Source organism: Mercenaria mercenaria, chromosome 6, assembly GCF_021730395.1.
Source record: "Mercenaria mercenaria strain notata chromosome 6, MADL_Memer_1, whole genome shotgun sequence".
Lineage (NCBI taxonomy): Eukaryota > Metazoa > Mollusca > Bivalvia > Venerida > Veneridae > Mercenaria > Mercenaria mercenaria.
The window spans coordinates 57,782,587-57,802,595 of record NC_069366.1 but is presented as its reverse complement, the minus strand read 5'-3'; the positions used below and the strand labels follow the sequence as shown (position 1 = coordinate 57,802,595).

Here is a 20,009-nt window from a genome sequence, read left to right as displayed (position 1 = left end):
TTTGATAGTTTAAGAGAAAAGTTGACCTAAACATAAAACTTAACCAAGAAATCTGACATATTCTAAGTCCAAAAGGGGTCATAAATCTTGCATAAAGCAGGATGGAGTTATGTTTCTTGCTGTACAGGGTCAGCTTATGATGGTGAACAAGTGTTGCAAGTTTTAAAGCAATAGCTTTGATAGTTTGGGATAAAAGCTGACCTAAACATAAAACTTAACCAAGAAAACTGATTTTCTAAGTCCAAAAAGGGCAATAATTCTTGCAAAAAGCAAGATGGAGTTATGTTTCTTGATGTACAGGGTCTGCTTATGATGGTGAACAAGTATTCCAAGTTTCAAAGCAATAGATTTGATAGTTTAGGAGAAAAGTTGACCTAAACATAAAACTTAACCAAGAAATCTGATATTTTCTAAGTACAAAAGAGGCCATAAATCTTGCAAAAAGCAAGATGGAGTTATGTTTCTTGCTATACAGGGTCAACTTATGATGGTGAACAAGTATTCCAAGTTTCAAAGCAATAGCTTTGATAGTTTAGGAGAAAAGCTGACCTAAACATAAAACTTAACCAGGCAACGCTGACGCGGACGCTGACAACCGCTCAAGTGATGACAATAACTCATCACTTTTTTTCAAAAAATCAGATGAGCTAAAAAAGACGTCATGATTAAGCAAAAATAGTTGACAGAGTTATGTATTCTTGCCTACAGATGGAGATCATGACGATAAACAAGACAGTGTTCAAAGTTTCAAAGCCACATGTCAAATAGTTTTGAGAAAATGTCAACAGGTATGAAAACTGAACCAATTTCAAAGTCCAACAAGAGCACCGCCTTGCGGGTGCTGACGCTCATCTGATTTTTTTTTGTGTAATAGAAATATTGTCCTACCCATGATTTTCTAAGTCTAAAAAGGGGCATCATTCTTGCAAAAAGCAGGATAGAGTTATGTTTCTTGATGTTCAGTGTCCACATATGATGGTGAAAAACTGTTGCAAGTTTTAAAGCAATAGGTTTGATAGTTTATGAGAAAAGTGGACTTTACAAACATAATACTCAAGCAAGAAAATGATTTTCTAAGTCCAAAAGGGGCAATAATTATTGCAAAAAGCAGGATGGAGTTATGTTGCTTGCTGTACAGGGTCAGCTTATGATGGTGAACAAGTGTTGCAAGTTTCAAAGCAATAGCTTTGATAGTTTAAGAGAAAAAGTTGACCTAAACATAAAACTTAACCAAGAAATCTGACATTTTCTAAGTCCAAAAGGGGCCATAAATCTTGCAAAAAGCAGGATGGAGTTATGTTTCTTGCTGTACAGGGTCAACTTATGATGGTGAACAAGAGTTGCAAGTTTTAAAGCAATAGCTTTGACAGTTTAGGAGAAAAGCTGACCTAACATAAAACTTAACCAAGAAAACTGATTTTCTAAGTCTAAAAGGGGCAATAATTCTTGCGCAAAAAGCAAGATGGAATTATGTTTCTTGATGTACAGGGTCTGCTTATGATGGTGAACAAGTATTCCAAGTTTCAAAGCAATAGCTTTGATAGTTTAGGAGAAAAGTTGACCTAAACATAAAACTTAACCAAGAAATCTGATATTTTCTAAGTACAAAAGGGGCCATAAATCTTGCAAAAATCAAGATGGAGTTATGTTTCTTGCTATACAGGGTCAGCTTATGATGGTGATTAAGTATTCCAAGTTTCAAAGCAATACCTTTGATAGTTTAGGAGAAAAGCTGACCTAAACATAAAACTTAACCAGGCAACGCCAACGCCGACGCCGACGCCGACAACCGCTCAAGTGATGACAATAACTCATCATTTTTTTTCAAAAAATCAGATGAGCTAAAAAGGGCCGTAATTCAGCCAAAATAGTTAATAGAGTTATGTACTGTTGCCTACAGATGGAAATCATGATGATAAACAAGTGTTCAAAGTTTCAAAGCCATATGACAAATAGTTTTTACAAAACATGGACTTGTACGAAATCAGAACCAATTTCAAGTCCAAAAAGGACCATAATTCTTCCAAAATACTTGAGATATTGGAAAATACACCCCTCAAGTGTATGGCAACAATGCTATATATAACTTTTATTGTGACTGTGGATAAGTTAAGTAGACTTTTGAACAAAAAATGTTTCCTGAATCAACTGTATTATGCTATTGCAATTTTGTATAAACATTCAAAAAAAGAGGAATTATTTGTATTAAAACTTATCTGTCTATAAATATTCTAATTTTAAAGTCAATAAGTTTTGGTCATTGCACCTAATAAGAATAAGTTTGTTTACATCCCCAGGGGAGATGGCATAAGTAATTTGATAAATATTTGATTTTTCAAAATTTATTAATTAAATATATAATTTCAGCATGATCTAAAACTTAGTGCTTCTATTTTAGTACATGATTTTGTTATTTCACAAGGGGAGCCAGCTAAAAGCAAAATTTACAAGTGGTAGTTCTACCTGCAGCACAATGCAACAGAAATGAAATAATCACATAGATCACTTGGTACCATTTTGGTTATGTGCACATAGGAAAATTTGCTAGATACTGGTGACATTTTTGCTTATAATTTCCTTATTATATGACAGATTTTAGTAAGATGAAAAGTGTAGAAGACAAGAAAATGAGTGTGATTTCCTGGGTACATGTGTCTGTACTTTCTTCCAACACCTCAGCGAAATTCCAACGTGCACATAACCGAAATATTTGGTCCCTGAAAAACATTTGGGCAATGTCTTTGAGAAAAATATTGAGTTCATAGCAAAAATATCATTCAGTTTCTTGTCTTCAACCAAAGAAGTGATAAACATTGTTCTTTGCTTCAGTGTATTGTATTTAATTAAAACCTGTCAAAAAATAAGGAAATTATAAGCAACAAGAGTGCCAGAATGTCACAATATACACCTGTCATAGCAAATTTCTTTATACTAGCACCTGTATTTGCAAATGGAATAATTCTGTGGTTGTGTAGTAATTATTGTAATTCTTTTGTTTTTCTAAATCCACAAAAAGACTACTTACCAGGTAGAGATACCTTAAAATAAACCTAAAATTTGAAAGTAACATCTATGTTGTACCACAGAAAAGTGGTCTTGGTTTTTCCCTACGGTCAATTACAAAAAGGTTACATTATAAGTTATTTATAGTAACAACTAAGGGAGTTAAATCTTAAAAAAGAAAATAAATAAATAAAAATAATAATAAAAAAATATTCTAAAACCACACAAAAATCCTTACCAGGTAGAGACAGGTCAAAATACACCTCAAAATTGGATGTTACATGCAAGTTGTACTACAGAAAAGTGGTCCCGATTTTTCCCTAAGACTAGTAATGAAAAAGCTACAATATAAGCTATTTATAGTAACAACAAAGGGAAATAATTCTAAAGAAGGGACCTGTGCATGACACTTTGTCTCATGATGGTGTACAATTGTGCCAAGTTACATCAAATTCCCTCCATGCATGAAGAAGAAAATGCTCCGGACAAAGTCATTCTTGTATCTGACCTTTGGCCTCTAAGTGTGACCTTGACCTTACACCTAGGGACCTGGTTCTTGTGCACGACACTCCGTCTCATGGTTGTGAACATCTGAGCCAAGTTACATCAAAATCCCTCCATGCATGAAGAAGAAATGCTCTGGACAATGTTTTCATTCTTGTATCCTTTGATCTCTAAGTGTGACCTTGACCTTAGACCTAGGGACCTGGTTCTTGCACATGACACTCCGTCTCAAAATGGTGAACAATTGTGCCAAGTTACATCAAAATCCCTCCATGCATGAAGAAGATATGCTCCGGACAAAGTCATTCTTGAATTTGACCTTGGACCTCTAAGCGTGACCTTGACCTTAGACCTAGGGACCTGGTTCTTGTGCAAGACACTCCGACTCATGATGGTGAACAATTGTGCCAAGTTTCATCAAAATCCCTCAATGCATGAAGAAGATATGCTCCGGACAAAGTCTGTGGACGCCGCCCGCCCGCCAGGGGCATTCCCATAATACGTCCAGTTTTTCAAATGAGCATATAAAAATGTAACCTACATCATGCAATTTCAAAGTGTGTACAATACCAGGAAGTTAATTAGGTTGGCCATGCTAATGATATCTCACAACAAGAAATTTTAGAATTGTTAGTGAGTATGACACTGTGTTTGTGAAAAGAATGCATCTGCAAATTTATCCTTGCAAATATTTCTTTGAAAAAATCAAATCTTCACAAAGTAATATTCAGACAAAACACATATTAACTTGACTGAAGTGAAGTAGTATGTGATTTGGTCAAGGACCTATTGAGTTTTTTTTAAATTTCCAAAGTCCTAGACCAATTAATGCCTATCAATGTACCCAAAAGTTGAAATAAAGGCATTTGCAATTGCTCTAGCTGCTGGTGTGACTGAAAACTGGCATGTCTTACATTATTCCTTTAAGTTGTCACATGCTCACAGAGTGTAGCCTGGCCTGTACATAACTGAAATTCTTGCACGTTGCTATAAGATCAAACCTCAAGTTGCTTTTTCTGTGTGCATCTATCTCCTGACACAGTATTAAACTGGAATGTGACAGTGATATGTACAAAAAGATTTCATTCTGATAACTGCTGAAAACATGCAAGGTTTTAAGAAGCAGAGCAGAACATTTTGAATTTTGGAAGAGCCATGATACGTCTCAGTTTCCAGATTTTTGTCAAACTTTATTTGAAAAACTGTTTATGTACCTTAAAACACAGGCCAAACTGATGTCTTAACAGTTTTTCCAATTTTAGAACTAGAAAAATCAAAGCAAGGTAATCTGGTGAATAGGCTTAGTCTGGTATCACGGCAATCCTAATTTTTTCACCTTATAAAACTGTAATTGGAGACCAGTCTAGGAATGCAATACTATGATTGGTCAATTTCAAAAGTGTGAATAGAAACCACCAATCAGAAGCTGGAGTTTCCAGACTTAGTCTTAACCTTTACCTGCTAAATTACTAAAATGGACAGTTCCATCATTCAATTTGGGCAGTACCACTTATTATATGAAAGCGCGTTCACTGAAAATTTACTGACTGAGTAACAAACAGTGCAGACCATGATCAGTCACAGGTAAAAAGGCACCTTGCTTCCAGTAGGCTAAAGGTTAAACTTCTGTTTTATAAGCTCAGAATCCTAAAGGTTAAACTTCTGTTTTATATAAGCTCAGAATCCAGTTTGAATTTTTGACAGGAGCACTGTCATGCGGGGACAAACCATAACTAAGCACAACAGTGTTTTAGAAATTTTCTTTCCTCAATTTTTCTGAGCACTAGATTTTTATTCACTGATGCTCTTTTGATTTAAAAAATGCATACAAAATCTTGTTTTTACTTGCCATCCTAGGGTGTATACTGTTTTTAATTGCCTAGTTTTTAGTGTGGTTCACAGTAATGAATACAGCTTTTGTCACCCTTTACTAAATTAAGAAATACCTTAGGGTCATATTTAGGATAAAGTTTCAGCAACGATCAAAACATGAGCTGTCAAACAATACACTTTTTAACACTTAGTAAGAAATATGAAACGGGCGCAGAAATACTAACTATATAAAAATGTGACATAACTTATTGTTTTTTTTCTAGCATTTTCATTAAATTTGGTTGAAAGATGGTCACATCATGGCCCCATATCATTCTGTGGAGAGCCAGTATATTTTCATGTTGGGTTAGGCTAAAAATAGCTGGTTAATAAAATGAAACAATAACTAAGCTTGTTAGTGACCTGCCTCCACAAAAATATATTGGGTCAGTATGATAACAAGAGCTCATAGAACACGAAATGCCCCCCTGTGATGCATTCAGTTACTGCACAATGAACAGATATTATTTGGTCACTGTGCACTGGACACTTGACATACTGACCTCAAATCAATAACCATGGGTCATTTACCAGTCATAAGTGACCTCCATATCAAATGTGATCTTAGACCAAAGCATTCTCTAGTTATTTGGCAAAAAACGTTCTACTGTTCTGGGTCACTGTGACCTTGACCTTTGACCTACTGATCTCAAAATCTATAGGGGTCATCTGTTGGTCATGATCAATCTCCCTATCAATTTTCATGATCCTACGCCCAAGCTTTCTCAAGTGATCGTCCAGAAATGGTTTAACTGTTCTGGGTCACTATGACCTTGACCTTTGACCTACTCATCTCAAAATCAATAGTGGTCATGAACAACCTCCCTATCAACTTTTATACCCTAGGCCTAAGCGTCTGGAAACCGATCGGTCTACGGACCGACCAACCGACAGGACTGACCAACCAACATCAGCAAAACAATATACCACTCCTTCTTTGAAGGGGTGCATAAATATGGGGACTCAGCTAATGCCGTTACCTATACTGACCACTCATATGTCCATAAAGGGTCACTAACAAATCCAGTTCTAATATATAATACAAGTTTCAACCTCCAGTACCTAACTACTGTAGAAACTAGCTTCAATACAGACAAGTGCTGAATGTTATATATGAATGTATAAAATATATTTGAAAGTGTTAACAAGATTTCAACTTGTTAAAATGAAAGTTGATAGTGTCTGGAAAGTCAGCTTAAAAGTAAAGTGAAAAAGGACACAATTTTGTAAAAAATATTAGACAGAGTTACAAAACCTGTGAGCCAAATACGTGTGTGGAGTTTCAAAGCATTTTCTTGAAAAACTTGCTGACACGAAAATCTTTTGTGATGTGGACACCAACATTAGGGTTACAACAATAAGAGCTCTACTATAATCAAGCTAAAAATACATTCCTTGCATGAAGAATGGTTACAATATCTACTGTTTGAGCCACCTAATGGGCAACAAAGTCCCCCACCTTATTTGCAACAAAGTCCCCCCCCACCACACTCCCCATACAACCAGAGTTTTCTTGAGAAAATATTTCACATCATTCTGAAAATCTCCAATAGTGAAATAAGGAACTTTTTACATTTTAAAAAAGACCTCAAGTAGTTTTTTTGATGGACTAGTTTCCATTGTAAATTTCAGTCACTTTTCCCAAACCTAAAATTTTTAAAGAACAAATTTTGACTTCAAATGTATAAAACTTTAAGAATATCTTAGTATGCAAAACAAAAAAACATTTCCAAGCAAAAATTTCTGAAAAAAAAATTGTTCTTCAAAATTGTGATTTTTCCTGATTTTTTACAAAGGGAAAAAAAAAACAGTGTCTATAAAACTGACATTATTAAAAAGATATTCTAAAAATTAAAAAAGATCCTACTACCATCCTTTGAGCTCTTTTGCATGTTATTATTATAGTTTATATACCTGGGTCTCCAAAAAAAGACCTATGTTACGAATCAGGGTGGATCAAAGTAGCCTATATCAGCAGTGATATTTTCATTTGCTGCAACATCTTTTAACTGATACATTAGAGCACCTGATCAACTCAAGTGTGGCCTTCTGATAAAAACATCCATCAGCTAATGTTAAACAAACAATATGACTTCTTCAAGAAAATATCAGATTGGTATAACTGATAATTCCAGTGTAAAATCATTATTATATCTGATCGAATATAACATCCGACTTCTAATGTAAAGATAATAACCACTTCAAAAAGTTTTCTTCATTACTTTTATCAAGGTACTACAAACAAAGCAGATTTAATACAGACAGTCTAATGCACTGGAATAACTTTATTTGAATTGTTCCAGTGACCTTAGTTTCCAATAGATTCACTTAATATCTACTTGAGATCATTATATCAAGAATGGTTTTCCTGAGAAATTTCATAAAATCATAAATTAAAATTACACCTGTACATAAAAGACTACTCATAGGTGATGAAAGAGAACCAAACTGTAAATTCCAAAATAGGAAATGAAAGTAGTGGGCTTTAGAGTACAGTGATCTGTGTTTACAAGTGGTCTTTAAAACAGGTTTCTCTGTATAATTTAATATAACAGTATTATACAGTGTCAACTCTCAATAGGACACACCACTGGGACTATGGGATTGTGTTTGTTGAAAAGGGGTTGTTGCTCTGGACAGATTAATTATTAGTCTAACAGGAAAGAAAATATATTTCTTTGTAGGGAAGTGTCGCTCCTTAGAAGGGTCACTCCTCAGAGGGGCCACTCCGCCAAGTTGTCACTTCTCAAACATAGGTTATACTGAACTGACAAATGATCCAGGCAACAATCTGATTTTTCAATTATTTTCCACTCCCAACACTGGCAAAACTCATCTGTGTTACTTTTTTGTCTGTATAAGACACAACTTAATTAACTTCTTCCTTATCAATTATGTCAGTGAAGCTGCAAAGATATTGCTTCACTTATACAGTACACATGTCTCAATGTTAATTAAGCTTATATAATCCTTTTCCACTGATACTCATTTACACTTAAAAAGTACGTGCATTTCAACATACATGTCATTTTGAACAAAAAAGTCCAACAACACCAGAATCATAGAAAGAGTTGTTCTGCATGAAAATTGAACAACATATAAAACACATACATTACTCTATATAATAACCACCTCGATAGCCTAGTGGTAAAGCGTCCGCTTCGAGTGAGGGAGGTCGTGGGTTCGATCCCCGGCCACGTCATACCAAAGACGTGAAAAATGGTACCAGTAGCTCCCTTGCTTGGCGCTCAGAATTAAAAGGGAAACTGGCCTCTTCTCTCATACCCTCGTGGCGATGGATACCATCAGTAATGAGGTCTCGAGAGTGATTAATATAAGTTGTAGAACTTCCTTCACAATCGACCTAAAATAAATTATGTATAAACTATATATAAACTAATACAGTTGTCTTTTTACTTATATGTGCATTGGATTCCAGAAAATGGCTGCATAAAGGGGCCATACTTTTGGACACTTGCATGAGCACCTTTAAAAACTAACCATTTCAAAGAACTGTTATATATTTTCATTTTGACGCATTTGCAATAATGTCCCAGTGCTGAAATTTCACATAACTAGTTGGAACATAGGTTTATTTTCATTCCTTTACAAATGGCATCCATTTACAAAGGGGGACAACTTTTTCAGAATATTTTAAGTATCCAGTTGTATGGGACAGTACATTAAAACAGACATTGGACAGGTAGACTGTTGGTAAAGTTGTTCATTTACCAAATATTTCTGTGGTTTGGTGATATAATACTGTTAAACCTTAATGACATGAAATAAGTAGATATCATGTGAGTGTCTTTTCATACTGTATTTATTAAACTAGTTGACAGAATAATAAAAATGAGAGGCTCTGCCTTCATCAAATTTCATTCAACCACTTTAATACATTTGATGCAGCCAGACATAAATATAATATTCTTTTTTTTTTTTTATCAAATTAGCTCTTTTTGCTGAAACTTTCATTACCTATCATTTTGTAGACAAAGTCAATTTGACCAACGTCTGCTATACTTAAAATAACATCAATGTCAAAATGATATCACACTAGGGTAATATCCAAAATTGTGTAATGACTTCATTTCACTTCCATGATATCAAACATATGATAAATAGGAATCTAACATCAGTCTGTTTCTATAAGGCGTAAAAAAAAAATTGTTTGTTTCCGGTATTCCGACCTACCCTAAATTTTTGGCCCGACCCTAAATGTTTTTATGGCCTTGGAGAATATTTTTTTCAACTTTTTAACAAAAAGTTGCAAAACTGCACTTTTTATGCTTTAAACATGCTCAGTTATGTTAGACATCAACTGACTGATGCTATAAAGGCATAATCCCCTTGTTTGTACTCATTTTTTGACAAAAAAATATTTTCCAAAAAGTCTCCCTTAATAAAAAAAAATTCCCTCAAAAAAAAAAATTCCGACCTACCTACCCTAATTTTTTTGAGCATGTTACCGGAAACAAAGAATTTTTTTTTTTAGGCCTAAGCTTGAATTTCTTTCTTATGAGACTGAAGAACTAGTGATACCTTTGACATGCTTGTTTCTGTAACTTAAGTTCCTGGTGTTATGATGATAACTTGTGAGACAGAAGATTGAGCTTGATGTCTCAAGTGGGAGAAAATTTGTCAGCAGCAAGATTGGATACACTGCCATAAAACCTTGTATTTCATTCTTTATTTTTTAACTCAAATTACTGTATATCTCACTGAAATGAAACAGTACTCCCAGCAGTACAATATACATGGCACTGAGATGATTATCTCTATAAGATATGAAGGCATATATTTCATATATCAATATAGCTTTTGAAATCTTATAAGCTACACAAGAAAAAACAAGGAGCTGCGTTCAATAAACGCTTGATGCCCCCAGTCAATAGATTTTGCACCTAAGTCCAAAACGAGGTCAAGGTCGAGGTCAAACTGAGGTCAGGTGATGTTTGAAGATGAGGAATGGTCACAGTTTACATCTGTATTAGTATCAATTCATTCTTGAAAGTGGTATTGAAGCTAGATGAAACAGACCCATTTGGTTAACCAAGAGATGGTCCATATGAAGCAACCTAAGTCCAAAATGAGGTCAAGGTCAAGGTCAAACTGAGGTCAGTGATGTCTGAAGATGAGGAATGGTCACAGGTTACATCTGCATTAGTATCAAGTCATTCTAGTAAGGGGCACTGATGCTAGACGAAACGGTCCCATTTGGTTAACCTCGTACGGATGGACGGATGGACGAACGAACAGACAGGACAATCACTATATGCCTCCCGCATCAGTAGATGCCGGGGGCATAAAAATGCTACATGGATTATTTGTGACCAAGATCGATCTCCAAGTTCTGTTTATCTAAGGGAGAAAACTAGATTTTACTCAATACATAAACTTGACAAGAGTTATCGTAAAGACAAACTTATAGGAAAAATTACTAAATATGGTTTGTACACCTAAACAATGAGTATATATAAAACTGACCTCGGACTTGGCTATTTCTAAGTACCACCCTGAAGTGGTGTATTTTGAGCCTCAGTTCTTCAAACCCAGTTTTAAAAAAACTTTCAAATCTGGAATGGAATATTGACCCATCTATTTAGCATGCTGGTGGCAAATGATTCTGCCTTCACAACCAGTGCAGACCAAGATCAGACTGCACTACTATGCAGGCTAATCATGGTCTGCACTGTTCGCTATTAAGTCAGTAAATGTTCAGTGAGCAACCCTTCAGAAAATAAATGGTACTACCCAAACTGAATGAAGGTCAGGTCCATTTTTCAAATTTAGCAGGGTAAAGGTTAAAATATTACTGTAACATACCTGGAAGATATATGCTCCAAGTTTTTTTAATCTGACATATGATTAATAATGGCAAAGATTTTCCTGGGTTTTGTTAAAAGCGAGTCAAAATATTCCTCCTGGTATGGTGTCGACATTCTGGGAGCTCATCTTGCCAACACAACAACTTGTTCATGTGAAGGAATGACACAAAACTGACTTGACTGACTCAAAAGCCATGTTAGTAGCAACATGTTGAATGGTAACTCTTCTATCTTTCATCTGCCATACAGTTCCAAAACTATTATCTATTACGGTAACTCCACAGTTTTATTAGTTTAGTGGAGAAGTTCACAAACCTTGTGTATCATTTTTGTATTGATGTGCACATTTCAGCATTGCATCAATGTCTAATCAGAATGCATTAATATGCCAAAAGTATGATAACTTCAACATAAGAACTTCTGAACAAATTTAATATGTGTGAGCACTGATTATCTTAGATCTTTTCCTATTTGATGATCATGGTTTCCATTAAAAATTTGAAAAAAGAAGTTATTTTCAATATTTTTGGAAAGGTGAGCAAAAATCAAGGCTTTACTCAATGTGTGTGTAATTCTGCATGGTTCACACATCCATAAACACCAGAAAAAAACAACAACAATTTAATCCTGCAACGATAGACAACCTGAACATAGAAATCAGAAGTGGCATCTTTTGGGCAATCAAACCACCTTCAGTGCTAATCATTCCATGTTTTAATGAGCAGCCCATTTTTTCCCACTGAATGTGAAAGTGTAGTTTTCATCTCATATATTATAAGAATTTAATCATTGTTCTCTTCTCTGACTTCAACATTTTACTCATTGCTCCGCACAAAATAGACAACTTAAATGATTCTATCCAATTTCTACAACTGTTACATATCCTCAGTTTGAGACCTGTTGTTGAACCTTGTTTTTGGACAATCGGGATTTTTATTGTCTACAACTTAAGGGTGTGGCAGATTCATTTTACCACTGGCAGTATTTCAACCATTTAAAAGTACCCACAATGGAAACATATTCCAGAATGTTACAATGACATCATATAGCAATGATACAATCAAATAGAAAGAAGTAATATTTCTACTCAAAACAGCTACATGATACTGTGTATGATAGATTTAGAACACTTTTAGCATAAATATGGTGTACTAAATACAGTCAAACTATAAAGACAATGTCTATATCCAGCATGAGACCAGCAATGTGAGAAAAGATTATCTCACACAAGTATTCCATTTGTCTCTGTCTTATAAATGAGAAAATCCACTCAGCAAGCTGTGTTTAGCAATTTTGCTAAATCTGTTTGCTGTACAGAGGTTGTTGTTATGGTGGGGTTAACTTATCAAAAACTTATCTAGTTAGGAGAATATCTGCAATTATTGGTAGGCATTTTCACAAATATTTTACATGCTTGCCTGTGTAAGACAGTTTTTCCATTACTTGCAAGACAGCAAGGAATGGAAACCAAGTGTTAGCAAGACATCTTATCCATGCTGTCCTCAGGGTTGTGAAATCGGGTCTGACACTGGTTGGCACGTTAGATTATTTTTTCCTGCCTACTGTTAATGTCACTGCACCATTTTTCTAGATACTGTAAAACATAATCCTTGCAAAGACATTTTGTATAATCATAGTTTATGACATCACAATATAATGTCACAATACATGCGCATAACTTGTTTTTCCATCAGGGTAAGATAATGTGAGCTTCTACTGAGACAACTTTGCCTTTCCCCACTACACAGGCAAGAAAGCAGTGCCTACACTCAAACCTGTAATAATGACCGCCTGTGAACAGAGACCACCAAATCTTGATTTCTACATTTTAGCGTATTTTTATCTATGAATAATAACCATCTGTAAATAAAGATAAATATTTGTCTCCCAGACAAGCGGTCTTTATTTAAAGGCTTGACTGTACAGTATTGTCCACCTACCTTCACAGGAAATAATGGGTATGTTGAACTTTTTTATCATCCTCAACAGCTGTTCTCGGATCTCTGTGGCACGCACAAGGCCTTTAAAGTTTAGCAGATTCTCATGACACCATTTGGACGACTTCCCATACTGCGATAAAAGCATTTTCAAACAAATTTGTGGGTTAAATTTCAGACTGAATGATACTCTAATTAGAATGATTAAAAACATCAAAACAATTAGATTATTTTCAAAAATAATTTTTATTTTCATATTTTTTCCTATCTAATTTACCAGAGCCGGTTACTTCTATAGCTAGAGCATAAGACTTTGAATCAAGAGGTCACAAGTTCAATCCACAGATGACGGGTAATGACTTGATAGAAGATAATGTGCCTGAAGTAATTTGTCCTCCAAATCTGATTCATGTGAGAAAGTTGTCACTTACATTCAGAATATGCCAGTACCGATACAGAATCCAGAATTACTGGATAAGTTAAAGAGAAGCATTATATTCAATAATAAAATACAAAAAACTTGACCAAACTGATAAACAGAGGTCAATGTATCAGTGGAACCTGCAATAGTCCACAAACCTAAACAATTCCCACTGCTTTAAAAATACTTAAGCACAGCTAACAGCAGGAAAGAAATTGGTCCAATTAAAGGAATATCACTGCATTGTTAAAATATATTTGTATTGTTGGATTGTTAAAATCACAACAATAGAGTTTGAGTCATGCAATTTTCGAGCTTTCTATGATGGAGAAAGACCCCTGGTGTCACCCACCCCCTCCAGAACCCAGTACCCTTTCTGGTATTATTTCAGGTATGAGCATGCACTTGGGCAGAAACAACTACCTGCCTTCCACAGGCAAGCTCCATGGTTTCCTCATATGAAGACTTGAATCCAGAGGTGAGGGATAGGCAAGCTCCATGGTTTTCTCATATGAAGACTTGAACCCAGAGAGGTGAGAGACAGGCAAGCTCCATGGTTTCCTCATATGGAGACTTGAACCCAGAGAGGTGAAGAACAGGCAAGTCTCATGGTTTCCTCATATGAAGACTTGAACCCAGAGAGGTGAGGGACAGGCAAGCTCAATGGTTTCCTCATATGAAGACTTGAACCCGGGTCAAAGAACAGGCAAGTCCCTTATGGTTTCTCATATAGAGCACTGTGAAACAGAGAGTGCACAACAGGCAAGCTCCATGGTTTCCTCATATGAAGACTTGAATCCAGAGGTGAGGGATAGGCAAGCTCCATGGTTTTCTCATATGAAGACCTGAAACCTGAGAGGTGAGGGACAGGCAAGCTTCATGGTTTCCTCATATGGAGACTTGAACCCAGAGAGGTGAGGGACAGGCAAGCTCCATGGTTTCCTCATATGGAGACTTGAACCCAGAGAGGTGAGGAACAGGCAAGTCTCATGGTTTCCTCTATTTGAGACTTGAACCCAGAGGTGAGGGACAGGCAAGCTCATGTTTTCCTCATATGAGACTTGAACCCAGAGAGGTGAGGACAGGCAAGCTCCCTGGTTTCCTCATATGAAGACTTGAACCTGAGAGGTGAAGAACAGGCAAGTCTCATGGTTTCCTCATTTGAAGACTTGAAACCTGAGAGGTGAGAGACAGGCAAGCTCCATGGTTTCCTCATATGGAGACTTGAACCCAGAGAGATGAAGAACAGGCAAGACTCATGGTTTCCTCATATGAAGACTTGAACCCAGAGAGGTGAGGGACAGGCAAGCTTCATGGTTTCCTCATATGAAGACTTGAACCCAGAGAGGTGAGGGACAGGCAAGCTTCATAGTTTCCTCATATGAAGACTTGAACCCAGAGAGTTGAGGGACAGGCAAGCTACATGGTTTCCTCATATGAAGACTTGAACCCAGAGAGGTGAAGAACAGGCAAGCTCCACGATTTCCTCGTATGAAGACTTGAACCCAGAGAGTTGAGGGACAGGCAAGCTACATGGTTTCCTCATAGGAACACTTGAACCCAGAGAGGTGAAGAACAGGCAAGCGTCATGGTTTCCTCATATGAAGACTTGAACCCAGAGAGGTGAGGGACAGGCAAGCTCCATGGTTTCCTCATGATTATTATGAAGACTTGAACCCAGAAAGGTGAGGTGCAGACAAGCTCAATGGTTTTCTCATATGAAGACTTGAACCCAGAGAGGTGAGGGACAGGCAAGCTCCGTGGTTTCCTCATATGAACACTTGAACCCATAGAGTTGAGGGACAGGCAAGCTCCATGGTTTCCTCATATGAACACTTGAACCCAGAGAGGTGAGGGACAGGCAAGCTCCATGGTTTCCTCATATGAACACTTGAACCCAGAGAGGTGAGGGACAGGCAAGCTCCATGGTTTCCTCATATGAAGACTTGAACCCAGAGAGGTGAGGGACAGGCAAGCTCCATGGTTTCCTCATATGAAGACTTGAACCCAGAGAGGTGAGGGACAGGAAAGCTCCATGGTTTCCTCATATGAAGACTTGAACCCAGAGAGGTGAGGGACAGGCAAGCTCCATGGTTTCCTCATATGAACACTTGAACCCAGAGAGGTGAGGGACAGGCAAGCTCCATGGTTTCCTCATATGAAGACTTGAACCCAGAGAAGTGAGGGACAGGCAAGCTCCGTGGTTTCCTCATATGAAGACTTGAACCCAGAGAAGTGAGGGACAAGTGATTTGAGGTCAGTGACCTTACCCACTAGACCACAGCTGCCCTGTACAATTTGCATTAACATAGTCATAAACAAGGAGCTGCGTTCAATAAACGCTTGATGCCCCCAGTGGCATCCTTGCCGATAGATTTTGCACCTAAGTCCAAAACGAGGTCAAGGTCAAGGTCAAACTGAGGTCTGGTGATGTTTGAAGATGAAGAATGGTCACAGTTTACATTTGTATTAGTATCAATTCATTCTTGTAAGAGGTACTGATGCTAGACGAAACGGTTCCATTTGGTTAACCAAGAGATGGCCCATATAAAGCAACCTAAGTCCAAAATGAGGTCAAGGTCAAGGTCAAACTGAGGTCAGGTGATGTCTGAAGATGAGGAATGGTCACAGGTTACATCTGCATTAGTATCAAGTCATTCTAGTAAGGGGTATTGATGTTAGACGAAACGGTCCCATTTGGTTAACCTCGTATGGACGGACGGACAGGACAATCACTATATGCCTCCCGCATCAGTAGATGCTGGGGGCATAAAAAGTTTTAAGGGGGAAAATGGCACTATTAAAACAAGGAACCTGTATGAGACACCTCCGATCTTTTTCTGCTGATGATGTCTTGTGACCATCTTAATGCTGCTTTGTTCCTTGCTGTTTATGAAAAATTAATGTTTAATCTTACCTTTATAAAAGCCCTGTATACATTCACTAATGAGACATGGTCCCCTTCTTCAACTGAAAATTTACGTCTCATGCGATCCTGTGTTATAAAACAGATGTATACATTAGCTCATTCAATACAAGTTAAAATTATTTCCAAAAAAAAAACAAAAAAAAAAAACCCTTCACATTGGAATTCTGTTTTTTTTTTTTTGTAAAAGCATTACCATTTTTTGGTGGTGGGGTGGGGGGGCACTAATTTCACTGTTGTGTCTGTCAATGGAAAAAACATTGTGTCCCATGAAATTAAATGATATCACAGCATTTCAGATCAAAACTAAAAGCACACTGTTTTAAATAACATATGTGACATACTGGAAAAGGTTTGTATAACACTATCAATGTCCTGATGCAGATTTCTATGTACAGTCAAACCTGTATTAAGCAGCCAGCCAAGGAAGACTGCTTAAGACAGGTGACTGCTTAAGACAGGTAGAAATTAAAACAAAAAGGCTTATTTTGGAAACTTGCTTACATGCTGCTTAAGGCAAGTGATTGTTTATTACAGGTGTTTGTTATGGCAGGATCAACTGTATGTTAGGTGTAAAAAAAATTGTTTGTTTCTGGTATCCCGACCTACCCAAAATTTCCTTGGAGAATTTTTTTTTCTACTTTTTAACAAAAAGTTGCAAAACTGCACTTTTTATGCTTTAAACATGGTCAGTGATGTTAGAAATCCACTTAAATAATTTCCGAAAAGTCTCTTGATAAAAAGAAATTCAAAAAAATAAAATTTTCCAATCTACCTACCCTAATGTTTTTGAGCATGTTACCAGAAACAAAGAATTTTTTTAGGCCTTATTGTGATTCTTTATGTTTGTGCATCTATGAAATGGATGTGTATATCTTATTTTCTCTTTGTTTATCAGTGTTAACCTTTACATATAATTTTTACAACACAAAACATACAACAAAGTGAATTTTACTTTTGACACACAAATATTTGTAATAATAGCATTTCGTCTTCTTTCTCAGAAGCACTATCTTCTATTGTACAGTCAAACCTGCATTAAGCAGCCAGCCACAGGAGAAAAACAAACGATCTGGTTGTTAAAGGCAAATGGCTGCCTAAGATAAGCTGAAGTTAAAATAACAAGTCAATTTTGAAGGTTAGCTGACTGACTGCTTCAGACAAGTATCTGTTTAATACAGGTGACTACTATGGCAGCTTTAACTGTACTGAATCACCTTTGTTGTAAACTGCCATCTGTTTATGTATTTCATGTATATAATGGTGGACCATATTGTACACTGGTGCTTCCATCTTAAGTAAAGTATTTACCATACTTAAGATAACAAAATAATCAATGTATAAAATTCTGTGTAGAAAATGATCTTACAGCTGTACGTTTCTCTCCAGTGGGTGTAACAAACACATTCTGTATCTGTGACATGGCTGCAATTATAACGGCTTCCTCTGAACAACCAAATTCTCCTAAAATAACAAGACATTTTATCTAATTGCTGAAAATGAAAATAAACAAGAGCTGTCTGTTGACAGCGCGCTCGACTACACGAAGAATTTATGTAAGTATGGGGTCAAATTATTACCAGAGATTTTCTGACAAATGAAGAACAAGAGGGCCATGATGGCCCTATATCGCTCACCTGAGTAGAGTTGTTTCTTGAACAAATTTCCTAGCTGAAGCTTTAAGAATGGCAAACTGATGCTAAAATATTAGAAAGTAGGTCAGTAGGTCACATTCATGATAACTAAAAGTCAGTTTTAAGCTTGGTATGCAAAACTGTACATGTCATCCAAATTTCAAGGCTGTATCTCAAAAAAACAAGAAAGTAGGTCAGTAGGTCAAGGTTACAGTAAGGTGACATGTAATCACTTGGATACAACAGGTAAATAAAATTAAACAGTCCAGGAAATATGATCTGATAATTTTTGAAGTATTTTTCCTATATAACTCATATAACAAGTGACCACCAGGGTGGGGCCTCTTTTCACCCCAGGGGCATAATTTGAACAATCCTGTTAGAGGTCCACTAGGCAATGATACAAACCAAATATCAAAGGCCTAGGCCTTGAACTTTCAGACAAGAAGATTTTTATTTTTTCCCTATATAAGTCTATGTTAAATTTGGGACCCCCGGGGAAGGGCCTCTTTTCACCCCTAGGTAATAATTTGAACAATTTTGGTAGAGAACCACAAGGCAATGCAACACACCAAATATCAAATGCCTAGGCCTTGCAGTTTCAGACAAGAAGATTTTAAAAGTTTTCTCCTATATAAGTCTATGAATGCGGGGCCTCTTTTCACCCCAGGGGCACAATTTGAACAATCTTCATAGAGGACCACAAGGCAATGCTACATACAAAATATCAAAAGCCTTGGTTATGTAGTTCCAGTAAAAAAGATTTTTAAAGTTTTTTCCTATATAAGTCTATGAAAATCTTGAGGACCCCCGATGCGGGGCCTCTTTTAACCCCAGGGTAATAATTTGAACAAATTTGGCAGAGGACCACAAGGCAATGCTACATACCAAATATCAAAGGTCTAGGTCTTATGGTTTTAGACAAGAAGATTTTTAAAGTTTTTTCCTATATAAGTCTATGTAAAACTTGTGACCCCCAGGGTGGGGCCTCTTTTCAACCCAGGGGCATAATTTGAACAATTTTGATAGAAGACCATAACATGATGTAACACGCCAAATATCAAGGCTCTATGTCTTGTGGTTTTGGACAAGAAGATCTTTAAAGTTTTTCCTTTCGGTTGCCATGGCAACCAGAGTTCTGCATGGAATTAAATTCTTTGAATAATTTTAAAAGTGGCCCAGTAGTTCTTAAGTTATCATCCGGCAATCATTTACCTGTTCCTTGTCACTGTGACCTTGATCTTTGACCTACTGACCTCAAAATCAATACGGGTCATCTGCTGGTCATGACCAACCTCCCAATCAATTTTCATGATCCTAGGCCCAAGTGTTCTTGAGTTATCATCGGGAACCATTTAACTGTTCCGGGTCACTGTGACCTTGACCTTTGACCTACTAATCTCAAAATCATTGGGGTCATCTGCTGGTGAACCTCCCAATCAACTTTCATGATCCTAGGACCAATCGTTTTTGGTCTACATACAGAAAGACAAACCGACCAACCGACCGACATCTGCAAAACAATATACCCCTCCTTCTTCAAAGGGGGGCATAAAAAGGGCCATTACAGAGCCAAAGTCCTTGTCCTAGTTATGTAGTCTTGCCTTCATATGCAGACTATGATGATAAACTTCAAAGCCATATGACAAACAAGGTAGACAAACAAGAGGGTCATGATGATTTTGTAGATGTCCTCCAGGCAATGCTACACGTGAAATATCTAAGCTCTTGGCCTTCTGGTTTATTTTTAGAAAATTTTGAAGATTTATCTATGTACAGTCAAGTAACCCCATGGGGCGGGGTCATGATTTGAAAAAAATTTGTAGAAGTCTACTAGGCAATGCTACATGTCAAATATCTAAGATCTAGGCCTTCTGGTTTATT

At 36.7% G+C, this 20,009-nt stretch overlaps 1 protein-coding gene across 1 annotated transcript in view; it reads right to left on the bottom strand.

The window, feature by feature from the left end:
- The window catches only part of LOC123548801 (probable ATP-dependent RNA helicase DHX35), a 279,137-nt gene that overhangs the window by 216,576 nt on the left and 42,552 nt on the right, over positions 1–20,009 (bottom strand). The window contains exons 20-22 of the mRNA XM_045336345.2: positions 17,861–17,955; positions 16,483–16,560; positions 13,148–13,277 (exon numbers count right to left, since the gene is read on the bottom strand). Of these exons, the coding sequence (XP_045192280.2) occupies positions 13,148–13,277; positions 16,483–16,560; positions 17,861–17,955 (303 nt within the window). The remainder of the gene's footprint in view (positions 1–13,147; positions 13,278–16,482; positions 16,561–17,860; positions 17,956–20,009) is intronic.